Genomic DNA, 19,712 nt, shown 5'->3' with positions numbered 1-19,712 from the left:
AGGTCGGCTCAGTGGCCGGATTTAGGCAGAGGACGTGGTGACGCAGCTCAGTCTGGGCTCAAAATGCGTGCGGGTCGCCAAGGGATTATTCAGTGGTTCACGGCGCTCGCTGCGGCGGAGCAGCAACCGAGCCAGCCCCTCATTCATGTACCGGCCTGCCCGCGACGAAATGTCTCTACTTTGAAGATGGCCAAGGGCACATATCGAAGAGAACAGGAAGGTCGTGGTGGACATGGCATCTTTCCCACTGACAGCCCGGCAGGTGTCTTAGGTGGCGGGGGTCAAAGCGAGCGTGTTGCAGAAGCGTGTGTTGCAGCGGCACAAGCAACTGAGGCAAGCAGTGGCGTTCTGACCCTTGACAGTCTCCGGGAAAAGCTCTATATCCGTGTTCTTCATCAAGATCTCGCATGGATAGAAGTCGATGTCTATAGAAATTCAGCGACCAAGCTTGTGCTTCAAAATCCCCTCCGAACGTTTTATTTCTCTACTCGGGTCGAAGGCGGGACTGCAGTTGTAAGCGTGTCTCACTCGCCTCCACCGGAGATGCTGACTAGGGTTCTCGACCCAAAGAAAGACACCCTCTCAGGCAGTGACAGACCGCGAGAGGAGACTGGACTCAGCAATAGGAGCTCTGGAGGTGACTCCCGGTTACGGGGTCCGACTCGGCCCAAAGCCGATTGCCGACAAGACGACAGTGAAGAGATTGAACGCTCTTTGGATGAAAAGGATGAGCGCAAATTCAAGCCTGCAGCTAACGCGGACTTATCAAGCAAGCGTGTCCGCATCAAGTCAATCACAAGTGAGTCCACATGCGTGTACACTTGCACTCGCCCGGTCGTAAGGGTCTCAGACTATGTTTCGATTTTGACTGATTGTATGTCTGCGGCACTGCGATTTTTTCGCGTGGTCAGGGAGCTCTGGATGTGGGCCGCATCATGATAACAGCAGGTGACAGGAGCGGGTGAAGAGGCCGTGCGTATCCTTTGCTGCCATGAGCAAACTGCAACACACAGTGAGCGCTGGTGTGTTCGGTTAACCGGCTATGTTCTCTATAGGGCAGGTTAGTGTGTATCTCGTTGTTTGTACTCTCAGCAACCATTCAGCTACCCTCTCTCTCCTTCTCGTTCTTGTGCGCCACGCCGTCCCTGTCGTCTCTCCGTTTCCTGGGGGTTTATGTTAACCCGCGCGAAGCAACGGGCCAGCTTGGAGGCTGCCCATCGCAGTTCATTTTGGCCCTGCACTCTCTCAACGCAAGCATCACTAGTCGGTTTGTCTTGCCATCTAGCCTGCTTGGAGGGAATCGGTCAGCACGCAACCGAAGGCATGCGTTATCTGTCCGGCATCTCGGCTGCTTTTCTATTCAAGGACTGCATGTGTTCAACTTCGGACCAAGCCCTACGTGTTTTCCTGTCGTTCTCGGGCCAGCTGCTTATTCTCTAGCACCCTCTGCCTTCGGTAAATTTCAGCATCCGTCCAATGGCGTGCGGCAGCCTTTGCCAAGTTTCTCTATAGCCGAACAAGCTCATTCTTTACCACATTCATGGCGACCGGTTGGCGGCGGTTGTGCCGGAACCTCGCGGGGCCTCAGCCACCGGAGTGTGCCTGCAGGTGACCTAGGAAAGCCCGGAGTACATCCGGCCCTCCAAATTCAGATGGTAGTCTCGTCAAAGAGACAACAGGGCTATCCAGGCATGTACCCGTTCTTGGTGTATATTCATCAGAGCATTGAAGAACTGAAGATTGGATGCGCTCCGCTGGTGGTTAACCTAGATATGCATCAGTTGTTGCGGATCGCGGCCGGTCTTCTTGACAGCCTGCAGGCGGTAGGATCGCCGTTGCTACTCCAGCTCCAGACCCGACCCTTTGAAATGATCACAGGATGCGAAGCTGCTGCTTCTCCCCGATGCTTGTGGAGTCGTGACGGAGAATCTCTAGGCTGTACACACTTGCATCGACAACCGCGCGCCGCCGCCGGTCTGGAGGAATGCGGTCCTGCCGGTCAAGGACAGCGAGCGCGGAAAGATTGCAAGGATCCCCCGTTCCTGGGACACAGTCAGTCCGAATCAGAGAATTTTTCAGATGCGGCGTTTGAAGCAAACGTTTCCCTGTGGCACAGCAGCCGCAGCCGCAGTCCGGGTGTGCTTGACGGGGCAACCAGTGGGCAGAGATATGCTGTGGGACCGCTTTCGAACTTGCCCTCGTTTTCATCATTCTTTCTGTCCTGCTTTGCACCCTCATCGGTCGCTACCTTCGGACCCTTTCTCACACCGCCGGCATCATCAGCAAGTAATAGATCGCGGTGTGTGGTCGACTCCATCTCCATAGCTCCCATTGTTCTCAGTTTGTCAGTCGTGTTCGATACGCTTCTTCAGGCAGCAGAAGTTCCTTCGGGCCAGCAACACGCGGGCGGTCTCGACGGTGTAATTCTGAACGACGAGGCCGTGAACTCACGGTCCTCACACCTAGTGAATCTTACCCGTGATCGTGAGACAGTCGGCAATGGCGCCTCAGACTCGGGGAACTTGCGGCGACAGGAGACCGAGAACACCGCGTTCACCAGGAGGCTGTTTTCACTGTTTTTGAGATCTCTCAACGTGGAGAATGCGGTAGTGAAGATTGGATCGTTTTCGTCTGATTACATGCTGCTACCGCTCCCAGTGCTCCAGTTTTTCTTCAGCCAGCACCTTCAGCAGCAACTCAAAGAGGCCGCAACAACTGCGGTGCTGTCCACCGATGGTCTTCTTAATGTTGGTGCGTGGAAAGGAAGAGTTGAGGCTATAGCAAGATTGTTTCTAACAGATTGCCGGACTGGGAGTCCCGCGGAGCACGAATCCAGGGTGTCAAGAAAGAAAGAGGAGTGCAACAGGCGGAAGCAGCCTAATGACATGGCGATCTCTCGGAAGTGGAGAGAGGGCAGCTTGCAGGAGTATTTGGGTCAAGAGGCTGACATAGCTCTGAAGCACCTCCTTTCAACTGTGGACGCTGCCGGAACCGCTGGTGCCATCATTCTCGAAGGTAAAAGCAGTGTACGCTGTTCGTACGTTCATTGTATACCGAAGACGCCTTTACATCCCAGCGTAATGAAGGGTAATAGCATTGTGTTGGTGTACGGGTAGTAGCTCTTTTTTCGTTCAGGGCTAGATGGTGAATAGTTAGTTCAGTCCTTCAAACGGCCTCAGCGCGACCTACGGCGAAGTAAAGCCTCCGTTATTTCTCTGGGCCAGTGGGTCTTTTTGGGCCTGGCAAGAATTCTCTAGGAAACAGCTTTTTCATGCAGTCCCAGGGAGTGTAACCTCGTAAGTCGCCAGACTAGGAGGGATTTATTTCGCTTTCTTTCTTTAGGGCGCTGGATTGTTTCGAGTTTAGAGTTCTAGACCTCGGGGGAGGGAGGAGACAGAGGCAAGAGTTCACAGGTTCATTCCTTGAGCGCTGTAGCAGTTACAGAAAGCTCACGTCTGGTGTCATTAGGTTCCGCCTACAGCATAGCCTGCGGCGGCTCTCGTTTTTCCGTATACCAACTCCTGTTAACCTACTGTGTTTGCTTACAGGTATCGCGGATGCGGTCTCTCGCGCGTTTGGTTTGTATGGTGCGACGGCCTTGTCCGTGCTGACACCTGCGGCCCTTGGAATAGAGGAAAGTCGCAGTGTGCTGTCCACATGCGCGCCACCCTCGTCGCCGGTGCGCACGCTTCAGCGCATGCTTCCGGCTGTTCCAAGGCTGAACTTCTCGGAGGAGGTCCAGGCTGTGCAACGCCTCCCGCCGCCACTTTTACTTGAGGGATTTGTCCGGGGATGGATCCGCCTTGTCGAGGACTGTGGACAAGCAGTCGGTGGTAAGAAGGATGGCATCGCACGGAAACCCAAGACAAAACTGTGTTGCGTTCGCCATATATTTCATCCGCCAAGTATCACCTCTGCCTGGTGAAGGATCAGGAGTTCGTATTGTAGATGCGCTTGCACGCAGCAGGCACGGAAATCAATCAGGAGCGTCGTAGTGTTCGTAAAGAGCCAGACCGTCCAAAACGGACTCCGCATGGCTTAAGACGTAGATCTGCTCGGTTGTTGGCTACGGGGGAAGTCAGCTTGTCCGAAACACTGCACATTCGGAGTCGAGAAACTAGGGTCTCTCCACCGGCGCGCAGGTAGAGTACGGTGGGGTGGGCGGACCGTATGTTGTTTCTGTTCACTAAGAGTTTACTGGCGGATCTGCTTCAACCTGCTGGTTTCTTTGCCCGCAAGTTTCGCTTCAACACCAGGGTCCGTGCCCCTTTGTCGGAGGGTATGCCGTTCCTGTTCAAAGCTCTCAGTGCCTTGGATTGGCAACAGTTGACACATTGGAAGGAAGCCGCTGTCTCTGCCCTCCGTTTGTTCGCAGACTTTATTAGGTCACCCGTCCTTGCACTTTATGCCGGCGGCCTGTCGAGCCTCCCTTCAGCTGTCGTCTCCGGCGCGCTCTCGCTAATAGTGAAGCCCCTAGTTGGGATGTGCGAGTTCATCGCCCTCGCGGCATCGGGTTTGCAACAGCAGTTGCATCAACGACAGACACAGCTGACGACTCCCCAACAGGTCGCCCTCCAACAGTTACTTCTCATCATGAGGGGTTCTACGCTCATGAGAGGTGTTGCGCCATCTCCAGTTTTTAACTCCGGGAGCCTGGGTGGGTGTGATGCATCGCAGCTGGGCGACGAGCACCTTCACTTGGGCAGCTCATCTCGGCCGGCAACAATCGTACTATCGCCATCAGTTGCTGTCAAAATACCGGTCTTTTCGACTTACATAGGCCTCGAGGTACTTGCTTTGCCCCGAATGCTGTATGGGCCAGAGCGCGTACTGCGCTTGTATGATTCACGAGATGCATTCGTTCAGCTAATTCTCTTCCAGATCGGATCTCTTCAGTCCCTACCTTTTGTCGCGCATGCGCTTGACCGTCGACCAGTTGCGGCAGTTGGTGAGGTAGCCCAAGCTGTATCTATAGTCGGCGGCCAGTCATCTGCCCCTCAGGAGACATACTGGGCTGCTGTCAACACTACGGCCACTGCACCTCGGGGAGTATTGCGGACAGGCGACTCGGCTCTATCTTCAAGAAATGACAAAGTATCAGGTGCTATGAGACACCGACACGGGGGGCTTTTCTTGCTTCTCCTCATGGGCTCCAGCTGTTACGTTGTCGTCGGCTGGCCTTTGGTGGTTCTGCTGAGCTTCCCTGTTAAAAACATTTCAAGCCTTCATTGCCTCAGAAAGTCCGGAGGGGCATCCAGTGTCTCGACTGAGAACAGAACGCAGCCCCGCGGCGGTAAGAAGTCGTCCCGGGCAAGCCCCACCCCCCGTTCCCGCCCCGCAGAGAAAGCAACGGAGAATGAATCTGGGAGAAGGAGAGTCGGGGAAGGGGACAGGCGAAACTCACCTGAAAAACTCTCGTGTGGCACGGCAAATCGTGCTACAGGAATCTCAGCAACCGTCTCAGGAAACGCTGGCTCAGTTGACTTGTCGCTTGCTAGTCAGGCGAAATCCAGGAAGACGCGGCTCAGTTCAAACGATACGTGCCGTTTGGTTCTCTGTGTAAGCATCGACTCAGAGCTAGAGCGTCAGGTGAATCAGTGTACTGCCGCTGTTTCTGCGGCTTCCGAAATCGTCTCAAGCTCTCTCACCAAAGGGAGTGAAAACGGGGGAAGCAGAGGTGGTACGGCAGACTCTACGGGTACGGCCCGTCGCCCTTTTGGAGGCCTCGATCGAATGTGGCAAGGCTTCGGCTTCAAGCGGGTGACCTTAAGAGAACAAGAGGACCAAGGCGCGGAGTCCGAGCACGCTCACAATCAGCCAGCTGCAACCCACCGTCTGTTTTGGGTTGTTGACGTTCTCCAGTCAGGTAAGGGAGAAACTTCTGGAAGGGAGGAGCAAGTAACGAGCAAACCAAAGAAATCCGAAAGGACACCGAGAACATCTGCACGAAGGCATGCAAATACCTCTTCTACGCGTGACCGTGACGGACCACGCAGAGGAAAGAAAGATCTTAACGCATTACAAGGTGCCGACAATGTACCGGCAGAAGAATTTGACACGACGTCAGAGACTCGCGGAAGATCTTCAGCATACAATCAAGGATCGAGTGAGGACGAAGGTTTGTCCCGCAGAACGACAACCTCACGGGGGTCGAGGTGGATGATCATCCAGGTGAGTGAGCCTCAAGATCGTTAATAACGCGAGAGCAGATAGAACGACGTCGTGTATGCGGAGTTCACCGGACGCCTTAAGCAACACACAGGACTGTAGTCTTTCATAACATTTTGTCTGAGATTTTTTCATGATGAACTTCCAGTCGTCCCCTTTTTCAGTACTTGCCTTTCTCTCTTTCGTCAGTCGGTCTATATGTGGGATGGACGCAGTGCCTCGCTGAGAGTCTTGGTCCTAGATAGCTAGCTGCAAGGAATACAAACAAGCTAGGAAGAAGCGTAGCCTCTCTGCACAACCCAAGGACGTTCTCACTGATATACTGAAACAAGCGATGAGCATAGTTTTGTATTGTTGTCATTGCTATCTTCTCACTCATTCACGGGTTGACCCTGATACGTGCCTTTCTTCTGTTGCACATGGTCAATTCTTATCCCCTATGTATACCTTCCTGTCTGCTCTAGAAGGCGTGAACGGACAGTTCGTTCGCCCTCAACAGAGTAGGTGTAGTTGGGGCCGCTGCTGTTTTTCACGAATGACCTCGTGGGTTTTGTTCCTAGAACAGGTCAGCTTTGAGGTGAGACAAAGAGTTAGACGTTGAGGAGTGCGTCCTCGTTTCTACGTGTGAAGAATAATATTGACTATGTCTATACAGCGAACTGGCTCTTGCATGTGGGATAGATAGGCGTGGATAAGAGAGCCGACGCGCTGGTTCTAGATAGAGTGGCTTCCGCGTTAAGGCACACGCCACCGGAAAGAAGACAAAGATGAGGGGACCGAGAGTCCGACAAGTATTTCGTTGCTTCACTGGAAGTCGTGGTGAAGAACAGGCTCACTTATCCCTCTTCTCCGGCTTTGTATCACATTAGTTTCCCGCTTATCAGTATGGGTGTTAAGGATCCGACTTAAGTGTGTTATGCGTACATCACTCGTTCAGTCATTGTCCGCCCGGACCGGTGTCAATCTCGCATGCTTTTCGTGAGTGCGCGCCCGGGTCACCTCTTCACCCTCCCCCCCAGTCGGCGCCACCCAGGGAGGAGGGGGAAAAGGCCATCTGTCTTCTCGTGGTTTACATGATTGAAGTAGCACGGTATGTGTGTGTGTGTGTGTTACGACTGTCTTCAGCTGAACGCAGTCGATGAGGATAAGGCTCATAACTTCAAGAAGGCTGTATCGCAGTTGAACCGGCATTCACGTGCGGGCCCCGCTTGTTTGTAGTGGCCGGCTGCTCCCCTGGTCCTCATCCTTGACGCAGGTGGTTAAACTGGAAAGACATTTCCAGACAAATCGCTTGTCTAAATACAAATTGTCTGGAGTCCAGTCTGAGCAGAATCCTGAAGCGCATCTGTTGTCCTGCAGTGCATGATCTCAAGCAACAATCTCGACTGTATACGGCTCTCTACGTAGTCCTGCCGACATAGTCATTTCCCGGGATATCTTGTTAGTCAGTAGAGCGTCCCCGCGAAGGGTGATCGATTCTTGAGTGATATCGACTACTGTCTCTGCTCCGAATGATGGGAATCAACGCCTGCCTGTATTTGTTCCTCATTCGCTACGCTCCTCTCTATGTTTCGCAACCCGGGAAGTTTCGTGCGTTCTCGTGAGGTGCTACGCACCAGCGAGACACGTCTATCGAAGAGCCACTTTCTTTATCAAGTGTGTAACAGGCAATTGCCGTCTGTAATCATTTGTTTTGTCCCTGTGAGAAATCGTGCTGTTGCTCTCCGGCTTCGACGTCCGAAGCGAGCTCTTGTCGACAGAGACGAGATACAGATTTCTTTTTGTGGGGGAAGGGTGAGGTTTGTGCTTCTTCTGTAAGGAATCGAAAATGCATCCTTTCCGTTCAGTGCTAACTATCTGAGTATCTTAGGGTCCTATGAGTAGAGCTGGTCACAGGCGCTATATACGCGATGAGACAACTGCGATAAGCCAAGAGGCCGCCACGCTAATTGAGAAGAAGATTGGAAGAGAGATAAATCTTCCTGTCTCCAGCGGGAGGTCATATTCATGCCTTCTACGGGATTCAGTTCTAAAAATCTCTTCTCTTTCCCGGCCGGCATAGCCAGGTTCTTGCTACATCGGGGAACCCCCCCCCATGGGCTGGTTTCCCTTACGTCATGCCGACAGCAGCCGAATGCTGCGCCTGCAATTTATTCTCGTACCTCCTCATACAAGGCAGTTGCGTGCTGGAGATAGGAAAGGGCGGAGGAGGGAGATTCTCTCTCTGTCTTGCCCGAGTTTGACGTCTTTGCGGCTTTACTGCCTGACAAGGAGAATGGATGGAAGGATGCGAACACAAGGCTAGTAGATCGAAAAAGGTCGTATTGTATCACTCTTGTAGCCACTCATGCGTGCAAATGAACGGAGTGGAGACAGACATAACAGATACAGCGTATCACATTCGATCTGTGTGCATCCACTTCAAGGGCATGCAAGCATAGTTAGCCGCCCCCTTCTCCCAGAACAAAGGACATGCAAACACCACAACGTGACCACCATCCATTGACTGTAGTTTCCCCGGGAATCGGGACTGGCATCATCATGGAAGTTGGAAGAAGGCAAAATCCCTCCCGGTGCTTACTCCCCTCTCTCACACCTCTCTACCTTCATGTCAGTCATTCAAGTGCGGGTGGCAGAGCTCTTTCTCTCCCCCATAGCTATGGGTTCCCGGTGCCCGTATGTCCTTCCGCGCCAGACGAGATGCTGCTGGCGCGTCCAGGGTTGCCTGACTCATGGACTGTTCGTTTGGAGGTGGCCATTCGCATGCACCGCCTTTAGAAAGACGCCTGAGGGATGCTAAGAGGATGTCGCGTGTCTGCGCAGAAGCATAGACAAAGCCTCGCTACAGATGCGAAGGCCCCAGTAGAAGACCAGGCCGCGTCCTGTCGAAGCCACCCTTTGGCACCTGCTGAAGAACAACTCTCTCCACCTCGTCTTCCTGATGAACAAGAGACAGGAGACCACAACAGAGTAGATGGCATATGTCAAGAAGATGCTTGTCTACTTTCTTTGGTGGAAAGCAAAACAAAGCTTTCACTCGGATAAACATAAGAGACCTAAAACATAGTCACTCGTGTGCTTTTTTCTCTCAGATCGGGAGACTGTCCGCCTGAGCTCATGTGTGGCATGTTCTTGCATCCTGAACACCTCTTACTCCCCTCCAAACGTTTCCAGTCAGCTCGCCCGAGGCAACTAGCGAGCAAGCGTAGACACAACAGGGCTGTAACATCCGATAGGGTGACACGAGCGGCACTTTTTTTCTCCGTTGTGAAGGAGGTACAGAAAGAACACGTTATTCTACAAGATCTTTGTATTCCGCAGCAGTAGGACGAAGGAGTGAAGATTCTTCATTCATGTAGGGCCCTTGCCCTCTACTTGCTGAAGAGACCTGTAGTTCTCGATGTCTGTTATACACCTACATGTCCTAAGCTCGTCCCCTTGCAAGGATGTTTCCCTTCGCTACTGTGGAACTGGGCGGCAGCGCTTGCCGCGGTAAAATAAACAAATCGCTTGAACGGAGGCTGGGCTGCCCATCTACTCCGCAGGAAAAAGAGATCTATCTACGTCTCTTACAATGACAACTATTATTCCTATCCCTACCGGTATTACTCTGATACCTGGTATGACGATTCCTACCTGCTACCACGTCCATAGTGACCCAAGTGTCATTTCTGTCTGTTGTTGTCTACTCCCCCCCAAACAGAATACAGAGGTTATTCACTGGGTTCTCTACCACAGAAACACAGAAGAAACAGGACCTACCAGCATACGCTCATGAAGCCAGCTAAATCGATCCGAAATGATTTCTTTCTCGTTCAACTTCCTATACTTGCAGGAAGCATACATGGACTGTATGTAGTCGTATCAACGCCCCACACACGCACACACAAAGAAAGAAGAAACAGCCAACTGAGACAATGGATTCATAGGGTATACTTGACTTCAAATGGATACTTACTAACTGCCCCTCCGGGACTTTAAATCATAGAAGCGGAACGACCAGGATCTTGTCTATCGTTGTAAATCTTCGCACAATCATTGACGACACAAAGTCAATAAAGTTTCCGAGAAGAAGAACAGAAAGTTGAAGACTGACTTCACGTGCAAAGTGGTATGTAAGCATCGATCCTCCCCTTCCTCTCTTCCTTTGACTCCCCTCTACCGCTAACACTACTACTAGACAATCGTTTCTTTTCACAAAACATAGACCTTCTCGTGGTTTCCTTCTTCTCCGATCTTCCTGATTCTTACATGCCATCTCATCAACAAGACTAACAGTGACGGCCCCTCCTCCTTGTCTTACACCGATAGAGACTCCACGCTCACTAGGATGACTCCTACATTTCTTGCGACTTTCGTTGATTTTATCTGCAGATCTTCTTGCCCTGCAATTGCTCTGACTAGAGGAGAGGAACGTATGAGACCTCGACCTGTTCTTATTACAGGAGATACAATCAGAGAAACCTGAGCAAGAGTCACTTGCGGAACTAGGGAGAGAAGAAAGGAAGCGTCTGGAAGCGAGGAAAGAGTCTCCCGGAGGTGCAGAAAGACTTTTAGCTTCTCCCCTCGAATCCAATCTTATCGGCAAAATGATTTTGTAGTCCTACTGTATTCACCATACGATGTGCCCGCATCGACACCCACTGAAAATCGATAGATAGATAGATAGACTAAAGTAAGATCATCACATTCAACCTCTATGATAGGGTAAGATCATAGGATGACTGACCACCAAACTGTTTGTTACGTCTCCTTCCCCCTCTTCATTTTCCAACTATTCCTTGTTATGTTTGTACGAACACCTACCGAGAAGATCCAAATCTCTTCCACCCTTACCTTGAGACCTCCATACCAGTAAGGAGATGTGAACAGAAAAAGAAAGAATGGCCCGACGTTCGCCTTATTCCAGAAATACTCCGAATCAAAAAACTGCTTCCAAGAAACTCTGAGAAAGAAAGAACGCGGAAATCGCTCATCGTACAGCAGCAGAGGCTTGTCGTGTGGCCTCCAGTCGACTGGTACATGGATACATACAGACCAAGGAGAAATGTGGGCACTTAATCTCGCCGACGATGTGCGGGCGTTAGAGACGTTCATCTGAAGATAGATAAATCCGTCGTTATAGATGGTGCCGGTAAGTACGGTAGAAAGACAGAGAGGTAGGAAAATATAGGCAGACAGATATAGGTGGAACATGCACCGATACGCGCGATTGTTGAGACATTTCTTTTAGAGATACAAGTAAACATACACTCCCAGATGTTGGGCTGCAGGTAGGTAGACCGATGGAGATGTAGATACATATAGAGGGCAAATCGTAACAGGTACAGCCTGGAAGATGGTCATAGGCACATATGCATGAACATAGGGAGACCCAGGTGTATATAGACAGGTGTACAGAACTAAAATCTAAGTCGATTTACATCCCTCTTGTTTCCTGGCACGCTCTTATCACGTCTTCTGCTCTTAGCACCGCTCTTTCTCTTTCAAGTTCCTTTGTTACGCCTTCCCTTCTCTACGTGTAGTGCCTGGAGAGAGAAAGGAAAGATGCAGTCTTTGGTAGCACTAACGAGTTTCCACCCAAGCCCTCTTGACGAAAGGATCGGACCAGGTCGCTACTCATCATGAAGTGTATGACACGTACAAAAGAACGTTTGGCCCTGAACCGAGGACTGAGAGAAGAAGGGACGAACATGAAGCGACAAAGAAAAACACTGGACTTCTCTACAATGACGAGAACGGACTAAGAAATCTTCTCTACAGTAAGAGGTGCTTCCCGATCCATCCAAGGTTAGGTTCAACCATCTTCACTATGAGCTCCTCCGTACTCTAGGGCATGTCGGGGAAGTCCAATCTTCTCGGAAAAGTGCGGACATCTTTCATTCTGTCAACCAACGCCATCCGTCAGTCTTCATCATAGCTCCTCTTCCAAACAGAGAAAGAAAGCAGCAGGAAAAAGAGGCGACGGGGAGAGAAGAAAGAAAGAGCAGCTTACCTTTCTTTCGAAAAACCAACTCCAGCCAAGCTCGAAGGCTTGAGTTTGGCACTAAGCCCCAGACGAGGGTACGAGAGCCTCAGCAAAAAGTTCACCGGCATTTTCGTAGGATGTTTACGGTAAGAAGAAAGTTCAGAGAAAAACAGTAACAGACGGCTCTAGGAGGGGAAGGCACGAAGGAAGAAAGAGACCAGGAAAGGTTAGAGTTGCGTTTCACCATAACAGAAAAGATGCGATCAGGATAAAGATGGGATGGCCGAATTGAGGAGAGAAGATGGAAACTTGATGACGATAGAAACGGTGAAGCAAAATAGGCAAGAATGCAACAACCAGAACGGGAAGAAAACTTCAGAAGGATGAAGAGACAGGAGACGATCGATATCGTTGCCTCCGCAAGGAAGGTACACGGAAGAAGAATCCTCCACGACGAAAGACAGACTTTCGGAAAGAGACAGGAACAAACAGACTCAGGGAATGGTGGAATGTGCGGGAAGTCGGAAGAAGTGTTCGAAATCCGGGTGTTGTACTTTTCATTTCGTGTGTGACGTATGGGCCTTCTTTTCGATTGGAGAGACATAGGGGAATGCAGTCACGCGAAGAAAACTGTGGTAACGCATGCTATCGAAGAGACCGAACCGCTGATAGCACCGTGACCGTCCAGCTCCGTACAAACCAAACTCAAAGTGAGAGGAATTCCACTGAGAACTAGAGGCCGCTTTGTTCACAAGTGTCATACAAAGTCAGAAGCTAGGGACCTAGTCGAGAAGAAAACTGGCAAAAATGAGAAACCATGCGTTTCTCTTCCGGTGTGTGTATGTCAAACGAACCTGCGCATTCATTCAGCCATGAAAGTGGCGAGTCTCCACTTTGCCAGAGGTTCCGTGCTTTTTTCGTTGTTTCTCCAGTTCTCTTCTCTCCGCGTAGAGGTCGAAGTCTCCAGGGACGCCCCTCTGGCTGACGAAGGAATGGCAGTTCCGGAAGAGACCGTACCGCTCTTTGCCGAGTGATCGTCCATTATCGCCGCCCATCATCCGCAGCTATTTCTCCCTCTGTTACCCGCAGTCGCCTTTGCTTTCTTTGTGCGATGACTCTTTCTTGCTACCCTCATTTGGGCGTCCGTTCCCCTCCTTCAGCAGACGCTGCACGGACAGGCACGTAGGCAGGTGGACGGACTGGGGAGGGCGGATCGGACAGATCTGCCGAACATCGGAGAAAGTTACCGGGCCTCATTCGACTTCTAGTCATTGTTGTTTATCTGCAGGCCTTCAAAGAACGGACGATTCAGCAGACGTTTTCTACAGTCATCCTCTGGTATCTTCTTCTCTGTTCGCACCCGTCCGTTTCCCTCGCCGTAGCCCACTGACCATTCTTCGGTCTGTGGCGAATCTGTTGCCACGCCACTCTCATCCTTCCCGATGTCTTTCTCTGTATCTTTCTCTGAGTCTATCTCTGTCTCTCTCTGATCTTCCAGGGAGTGACAGCCACGCACATTTTCCTCCTTTGAGATCATCTATCTCATTTTTGACCGCGTTCCTCCTTCCTTCGCCTCTTTCCAAGAGACGGCTCCCTAAGTAAACGTCTCACGGCATCCGCCTTGGCCATTGTGACTAATGTAGAAGAGCCTCATATTAAACTTTTCATCCGAAAGAAAGAAGAGAAAAGATCGATAGAATTTGGCTGAAAGCGTATGATAGGCAACCCACACGTATAGCTTTCTAGACCTTCCCTCGAAGAAGATACACAAGATTTCTGTTGAGGTCTGAAACCTGTGAATCCTGTCTCACCGTAGACTGAAGAAATCTGCGGGCGAGGGAAGAATGGCAGAAGGTGAAGAAGGGTAACCTGGTGCTATTCTGAGGCAACGAGGAGTTTTGAAGGAGGCGTCGAATTTTCTTCTTCTCTGGTTTCGCTATCTTCTCTTTCGGGCCAGGTAGATATACACGAACAGATTCAACTCTATCACTTGGCCAGGGGGTTCCTAGAGGCCAAGGACCTCATTGGTTGTTTTGCTGAAGAGAGAATTGTCCGGTGCCTTCTGCTGCTGAAGACGAGTCACATGTACATCTAATGACCTCGTTATCTGTCTTGTTGGAGTACACTTGCCGGACGATCAAGCATTCAAGTGCTTTTTTCTCTCTCTGCCTTTTCTCTCCCTTAAGCGTTGAACGAACGAACTCCAGAGCACAATGTGGTGCTCCCGGAGATGTTTCTCTCTCTCATCTCTTCCTCCTCCATCAGTTTTTTCTCTACAGTCCACAAGACGAGTTGTTCAACGACAGCGCCTAGCTCCTCCCGATGCTCCTTCTCTTCATCCTTCTCACTGCCGAGCCACACAAGCCAATACCTCCTCTCTTTGCTGCATGCAAACCAGAGTGCCCCTCTTTTCTTCTCAATCAGGGACAAGCTGTAGATCCTTTCCAAGTTTTCCTCTCTCATCTGGGGCCTCCCCTCGTCATCCTAGTCGTGCTTATGCTAGTGTGGGTCGCGCTTCTTCTCCTCCACCGTGTCGCTCGCTCTTTCTTTCCTCAATAAGACCGTTATCCTCTTCTCGCTTGTATCACCATACTTCTCACTCTTCTCCCCGTACTCCCTTTTGTTGTTCCTTACCCTTTTGCCCTTCTTCTCCTCTTTCTTCCTCTCCAAGTCATGCACCGCTCCGGCAAGTGCCAGCGAATGCTTCTTGTTCTTGCTGCTCTTCCTCTTCTCCTTCTGAGCTTCCGTTTACGAATCGAAAAAGAACAACTCTTCTCCATGACAGAGAGAATACAGCGCCCCCCTTATCACCTTTCTTCTTCTCTCCCCCGCCTTCATGGTGTCGGTCCGCTCATAAGTTTGCTGCCCCGCCTTGCCCAAACCTCCTTCTTCTTAGGAGGACTCTACAAGAGAGATTCCATCCTATCCTCTTTCATATTAAGAACGATACGACGATGGGAAACTACGTCTATGACCAACATTTCAAGGTAAGAAGTCTTAAAGGGCGAGAGCTTCTTCATCATAAAGAAGTAAGCAGCAAACTCACTTTCTTCGCGTCCCTTTTTTCTCTTTCTTTCTCCAGTCGACGTTACAAGCGCGAGGTTATTCAAGTATATAGTAGAAGACAACAGGCTCTCGAAGGGAGAAGAAACAACTTACTTCTCAAACAGCGGCACGACAGAAGCTACCGAGTTCTGGCCTTAAGTTCACTCCCTTAGACAGGATTTAGTAGCGTTCGTAGTCACTTCATCTTTCTCTCTATGTAGGTCTGTATGTGGTATAGATATATATGCCTGCGCAGATGCAGAAACACTCAATGGAATACACGTGTATGTAGACGGGTCGGATATAAAGCGTCCTGCCTTGTTTCCTTCATAGATTTCTTCTGGGGCAGATGAGGCTTTTCGATTCCTCCATGTTCTAAATACGATTCCTGATGTGTCTCGATAGCATATTTGAATTTCTCCTGTTCCAAATGTATAGCTGTCATATTGTTCTAAGAGGGAATGCGTCGATAGTTATAGATAGATAGATAGCTAGATAGATAGATAGATACATGAGTGTGTGGACGCGTTTGTTTTCTTGTCTCCCTCAGGGCATCCTGTGCTCTCCGTTGTTTGAAGGGAAGAGCTACAAGGAGATCAATGCGATGGTCGGGCGTGTGCTTGAGGATATCGGTAGGGTATAGAGAAGAGAAAAAAACGATGGTCTGAAGGAGATTCCCTCAGTGCATATGAAGAGATATGAGGGTTTGTGTCTGCTGTCCGTCTTCCCTTATGTATATACATCGCACTCTTACTCTCCGTAGACTTTGTACATCTTGACGGTAGGAGGAAAGAAGTGAATCACGTGGTATGCTGTGAAGCTCGCATATACTTGAGATTGAGACGCACACGCCATCGACTTACTCCGTTCATCAGAAACGGGTGAATTAGGACTTCTCGTCTCCCGTATTTCTGCTGATTTGTGGAGATCTTTCTCTCTTTCTCATGATATGGGGTGAGGAGACTGAGTTTTGTTTAGACTCGCCATTGCTCTCGCTTCACTGTGGTTATGCTGTGTCTCTCGGTTATCTTTTCGGGGTGTCTGTTTCTCTAGCCTCAGTTGCTCTTTATCTCTCTGTCTTCTCTACAGGTATGAATAAGAGCCGAGTTAAGCTGCACTGCCAGCCTCCCTCTCTCATGCCTGTAAGCACATAGAAGGAATGCACATGAATATTCAATCCTATATCTCTGTATACATAAGAATGTAAGGGAGGAGAACATTTAAGTCAATAGAAAGAAGCAAAGCATTCGAGATCATATACTCGTCAGGGGGAGCTTGCACGAAGAAGAACGACTGCTGTTATCGTTCCGATCCGAGCTTCTTCTGTCTCCTGTGTGAGGATACATTCGCTCTCTCAGTTGCGTCTTCTTTCGTCAGTGCCGCAGTAGTATAGAAGTGTCTGCTCCGTTTTAGATATATTACTGATACGTACACTCCTCTAGATGGAGACAGAAAGTTAGGGAAATTCGCCGATAGATAGATAGATAGAGGTAGTGAGGGTGTGGTATGAACGGGTGACGATGATTGATGTCTATTAGACCAGTTGAAGATGACGTGAGAAAGATGATGCACACACACGTCGTCATCCCTGCCGAGCTGTTTCTCATTATTTCTGGAAAGCTTCTTCCGTGGTCAGATGTGTTTTTCGTCTCCATCTTCTTTCGTGTTTCCTTCCCCGCGTAATCTGTCTCCCTGTCTGTCTCTTTTTGTGTGTCTGCTGTTGTGGTTTTCTTCGACTGGAATGAGCAGAAGATGAAACATCTCATACGAAAGCATTGGCCCCTGGAGAAGTGAAACGTTGCTCTGAGGCAGAAACGCGGACGGAATAAAAAAGGGAGAATTGTACACATGGAGTGACGAGGAAGAAGGTTGGAGAAACGGAGAGCGAACGAGCAGAAAAGAGTAAGCGGGATGATGAGTGATGCTTCAGTGTCGATGCCCAATAATACAATCGACTAGAATCATTGGCGAGGGGACTAACTTGTCTTAGCCCTAGTGCTGTTGCACAAAGGGGTGGTAATATTCTCCAAGATGAAGTTCGGACTGAAACGCTTCGTCTACGCGACATACTGTATCGGGTCGACCTCCCTTCGATATCTTCTCCGTAAAACGGAGAAGTCTGCGCACTTCATGCTAGGTCGATATCGAGCCAGCTGCCCTCTTCCTGTCATGACGACCGACGTCTCTTTGACGGACTGATCCTTTGATGCGGGCCACGGGTGGTAGTGCGACTCCCGAGCGTTTGAATCAGGGGTAGAGAGAGATTTGTATGTGGAGGTGATCGGCTCCAAAGAAGATCGCAGCCTGGGAAAAGCCTCGTACGGCTTTTTCGTCAGAAGAGAACTAAGTCGGTTCACTGAGTATCAAGTGTATGTATGCCGATATACGGGTGCTTTTCACTGAGGATCAGTACGTTCTATGATCTACCTACCTTTTTCTTACTAAGTGAACCAAGAGATAGAACTTCTGGTTTTCTTGGCTTTTCAATGAGATGGACGTGTACACGTGTTTCTCACATACACCTCTTGACGGGGTTACTAGGTACGAGATTAACGGATCCACCTATTGCCCATCATGTTGGGTTAACGATTCCATACCCGCGTATATAGTCAGCCTGTAGCCGTCGTTCTTTCCAGACACTTGCCTTCCTTGAAATACCTCTCTTTCACGTGTTCCCATCACACACCATCGTGCCGATCTTTTGACAAAAACTGGGCTTCTCTACGGTGTCTCTTACTTGAACACCGTTCTCGAAGCGGGGAAGTGTCTAGTGGTCGTCGCCTACGACTGTCCCTCAGACTCCCCCCCACCTACAGAGATTTCTTTCATATAGTTTCAAGTCGCCAGGCACATGAGAGTCGTTATCTCAGGGGAGAAACAACCTAGTGTATAGTGTACAGTGACGGGTTAAAAGACTACTTCATTGCTCAAAAGTCAAACAAACAAGTCAAGCAGGCCCTATTCCCAGTAAGAAGTCTTCTTTCAGACATCACACCGAACTACTATGGTTTCTTGTCCATAGATTTCTGCGTGCTGGGGATGATGATGTATAAGGGAGAGAGGTCATCATAACTCCCACATGCATTAAACAAGGAAGTGTGGAGCAATTCTTTCACAGACATCATGTCATACAGCTAGGCCTGAAGGCGTTGTATTGTATCCTGTATGCTCGCATCATAACCCAAACACCTTAGACGGCCTAACGAACTTCAATAGAGACCTGATGTTGTACTGTCTTTCAGAAGCTTCTCAATTTCATAGACCCACATTAGTAGGATTTCACGGATTACACGGCCGGCCGACATTTTGATGTACACATCTTACTACAGCATATACCCGACCACAAAGTAAAACTACACACCATGCCGCTGCGGTTGCAAGGACACTCGAAAAAGAGGAAAGCGGAAGGCTATCTCTGGATGGCTCCCCAAGATAAGCCTTAATGATACACCTAGCGCGCTACCTGCAAGACGTTGTTTCACTCGGAATGAATATCAGGACTTTTGGCAATGGTAGTGAGAAACGCTCAAGTCGTAAAACGACCAGCAAAGCGGAACCAAGCTGTCAATTACTTTTGCTAGGTGAAGGAAACGAAGTAGAAAGCACCCACTTGTCTCCTCAGCTTTCTGAAGTGAAGCACCGAGAAAGACTTCTATCTCATAAGAAAGACATACAGGAGGTGGTCTGAACCATTATTCAGACCATTTCCATAACCAGGCGAAGGAACAGAAAGCTTTTTGGACTTGACGATACGTCTATACAGTTACTCGGTGATTCTTCGATCTGCTTCTAGGTGCGCATGCCAGACTGGAGTACGCTTGCTCCCAACGACTAAACACACGCTAGACAGATAGATATAGATACACAGATAGACGGAGTATTCTTCTCATTCCCGGAGTAGTTGTCCTTTCATCTTAGATTGTCTCTCCAGATTCCGCGGAACCATAGAACGTTGCTTCAAATGGTGGTGGAGGTATATTCCATATAATGTGGTCAGAGCTATAATAAGTCCCTACAACATAGTCCGGTAGGCTATTCTCAACCTCCTCCCAGAAGGCTATATGGGACGACGATCCTTCCTGTTCCTGTACATCATTCTCTCTAAGGCGAATCTTGTCGTCTTCTTNNCTTTCTTTCTCTCTCTTTCTATTACCTGGGACTGCATTTCTGCATTAGATACGTGAGAGTCTCTAGCAGTCGTCGTAGTGCTGGCAGAACTGAATGAAGACGGAGAAGAAGATGATGACGCGTCTTCACTAAAGGGACTTCCAGCTGATAGAGCTTCAAATAGAGAAGAGAATGCTTTGTCTTTTTCTTCATTTCGACTTCGATTTCTCGTTGTTCCGCAATCAGCTACAGGCTCCAGGGGATCCATTAGGGAGGATGTAGTCGAAAATCTTAGCTGAGCGACAAAGTGAAGCACGCCGGCATAGGCGGGAAAAAAACCAAACAAGTTTTTGTTCTTCTCTTTCTTTGTGTGCTATCAGTCATACACACAAGAACACATAGTCTCTCTCTCCCTCTCTCTCTT

At 49.7% G+C, this 19,712-nt stretch overlaps 4 protein-coding genes across 4 annotated transcripts; 2 read left to right on the top strand and 2 right to left on the bottom strand.

Annotated features, from left to right (window-relative positions):
- Positions 1–16: 16 nt before the first annotated feature.
- Positions 17–7,404, top strand: CSUI_004404 (amine-terminal region of a tm vesicle-mediated sorter). The gene is made up of 5 exons (XM_068064595.1): positions 17–799; positions 1,093–3,015; positions 3,549–3,833; positions 4,376–6,171; positions 7,294–7,404. Exons 1-5 carry the CDS (start codon positions 64–66, stop codon positions 7,384–7,386), a joined length of 4,833 nt encoding a protein of 1,610 aa, XP_067923432.1. The 5' UTR covers positions 17–63; the 3' UTR covers positions 7,387–7,404.
- Positions 7,405–8,462: 1,058 nt separating this feature from the next.
- CSUI_004403 (uncharacterized protein) lies at positions 8,463–12,700 on the bottom strand (the record flags this gene model as incomplete). The annotated part of the gene is made up of 4 exons (XM_068064594.1): positions 8,463–9,106; positions 9,931–10,017; positions 11,005–11,097; positions 12,164–12,700. A coding segment is annotated over one exon (444 nt), but the record flags the coding sequence as incomplete, so codon positions are not given.
- Positions 12,701–12,852: 152 nt separating this feature from the next.
- Positions 12,853–17,793, top strand: CSUI_004402 (uncharacterized protein). Its single transcript, XM_068064593.1, has 4 exons — positions 12,853–15,123; positions 15,732–15,813; positions 16,271–16,335; positions 16,931–17,793. Exons 1-3 carry the CDS (start codon positions 14,350–14,352, stop codon positions 16,333–16,335), a joined length of 921 nt encoding a protein of 306 aa, XP_067923430.1. The 5' UTR covers positions 12,853–14,349; the 3' UTR covers positions 16,931–17,793.
- CSUI_004401 (uncharacterized protein) lies at positions 17,208–19,578 on the bottom strand. The gene has a single exon (XM_068064592.1). It carries the CDS (start codon positions 19,554–19,556, stop codon positions 19,239–19,241), a length of 318 nt encoding a protein of 105 aa, XP_067923429.1. The 5' UTR covers positions 19,557–19,578; the 3' UTR covers positions 17,208–19,238.
- Positions 19,579–19,712: the final 134 nt, after the last annotated feature.

This window comes from Cystoisospora suis (genome assembly GCF_002600585.1).
Source record: "Cystoisospora suis strain Wien I chromosome Unknown contig_2048, whole genome shotgun sequence".
Taxonomy (NCBI): Eukaryota; Apicomplexa; class Conoidasida; order Eucoccidiorida; family Sarcocystidae; genus Cystoisospora; species Cystoisospora suis.
Note: the sequence above shows the minus strand (reverse complement) of the source record. Positions and strands in the feature narration are given on the sequence as shown.

What these genes read in the sequence shown, in the direction of transcription:
- CSUI_004402 (XM_068064593.1), top strand. Translation starts at nt 14,350, where the DNA reads ATGTGGTGCTCCCGGAGATGTTTCTCTCTCTCATCTCTTCCTCCTCCA. An exon ending in TCTATGACCAACATTTCAAG is followed by an intron (nt 15,124 to 15,731) that starts GTAAGAAGTCTT and finishes TGTCTCCCTCAG; the next exon opens with GGCATCCTGTGCTCTCCGTT. An exon ending in GCGTGTGCTTGAGGATATCG is followed by an intron (nt 15,814 to 16,270) that starts GTAGGGTATAGA and finishes TCTTCTCTACAG; the next exon opens with GTATGAATAAGAGCCGAGTT.
- CSUI_004404 (XM_068064595.1), top strand. Translation starts at nt 64, where the DNA reads ATGCGTGCGGGTCGCCAAGGGATTATTCAGTGGTTCACGGCGCTCGCT. An exon ending in CCGCATCAAGTCAATCACAA is followed by an intron (nt 800 to 1,092) that starts GTGAGTCCACAT and finishes TTGTACTCTCAG; the next exon opens with CAACCATTCAGCTACCCTCT. An exon ending in CTGTGGACAAGCAGTCGGTG is followed by an intron (nt 3,834 to 4,375) that starts GTAAGAAGGATG and finishes GTTTGTTCGCAG; the next exon opens with ACTTTATTAGGTCACCCGTC.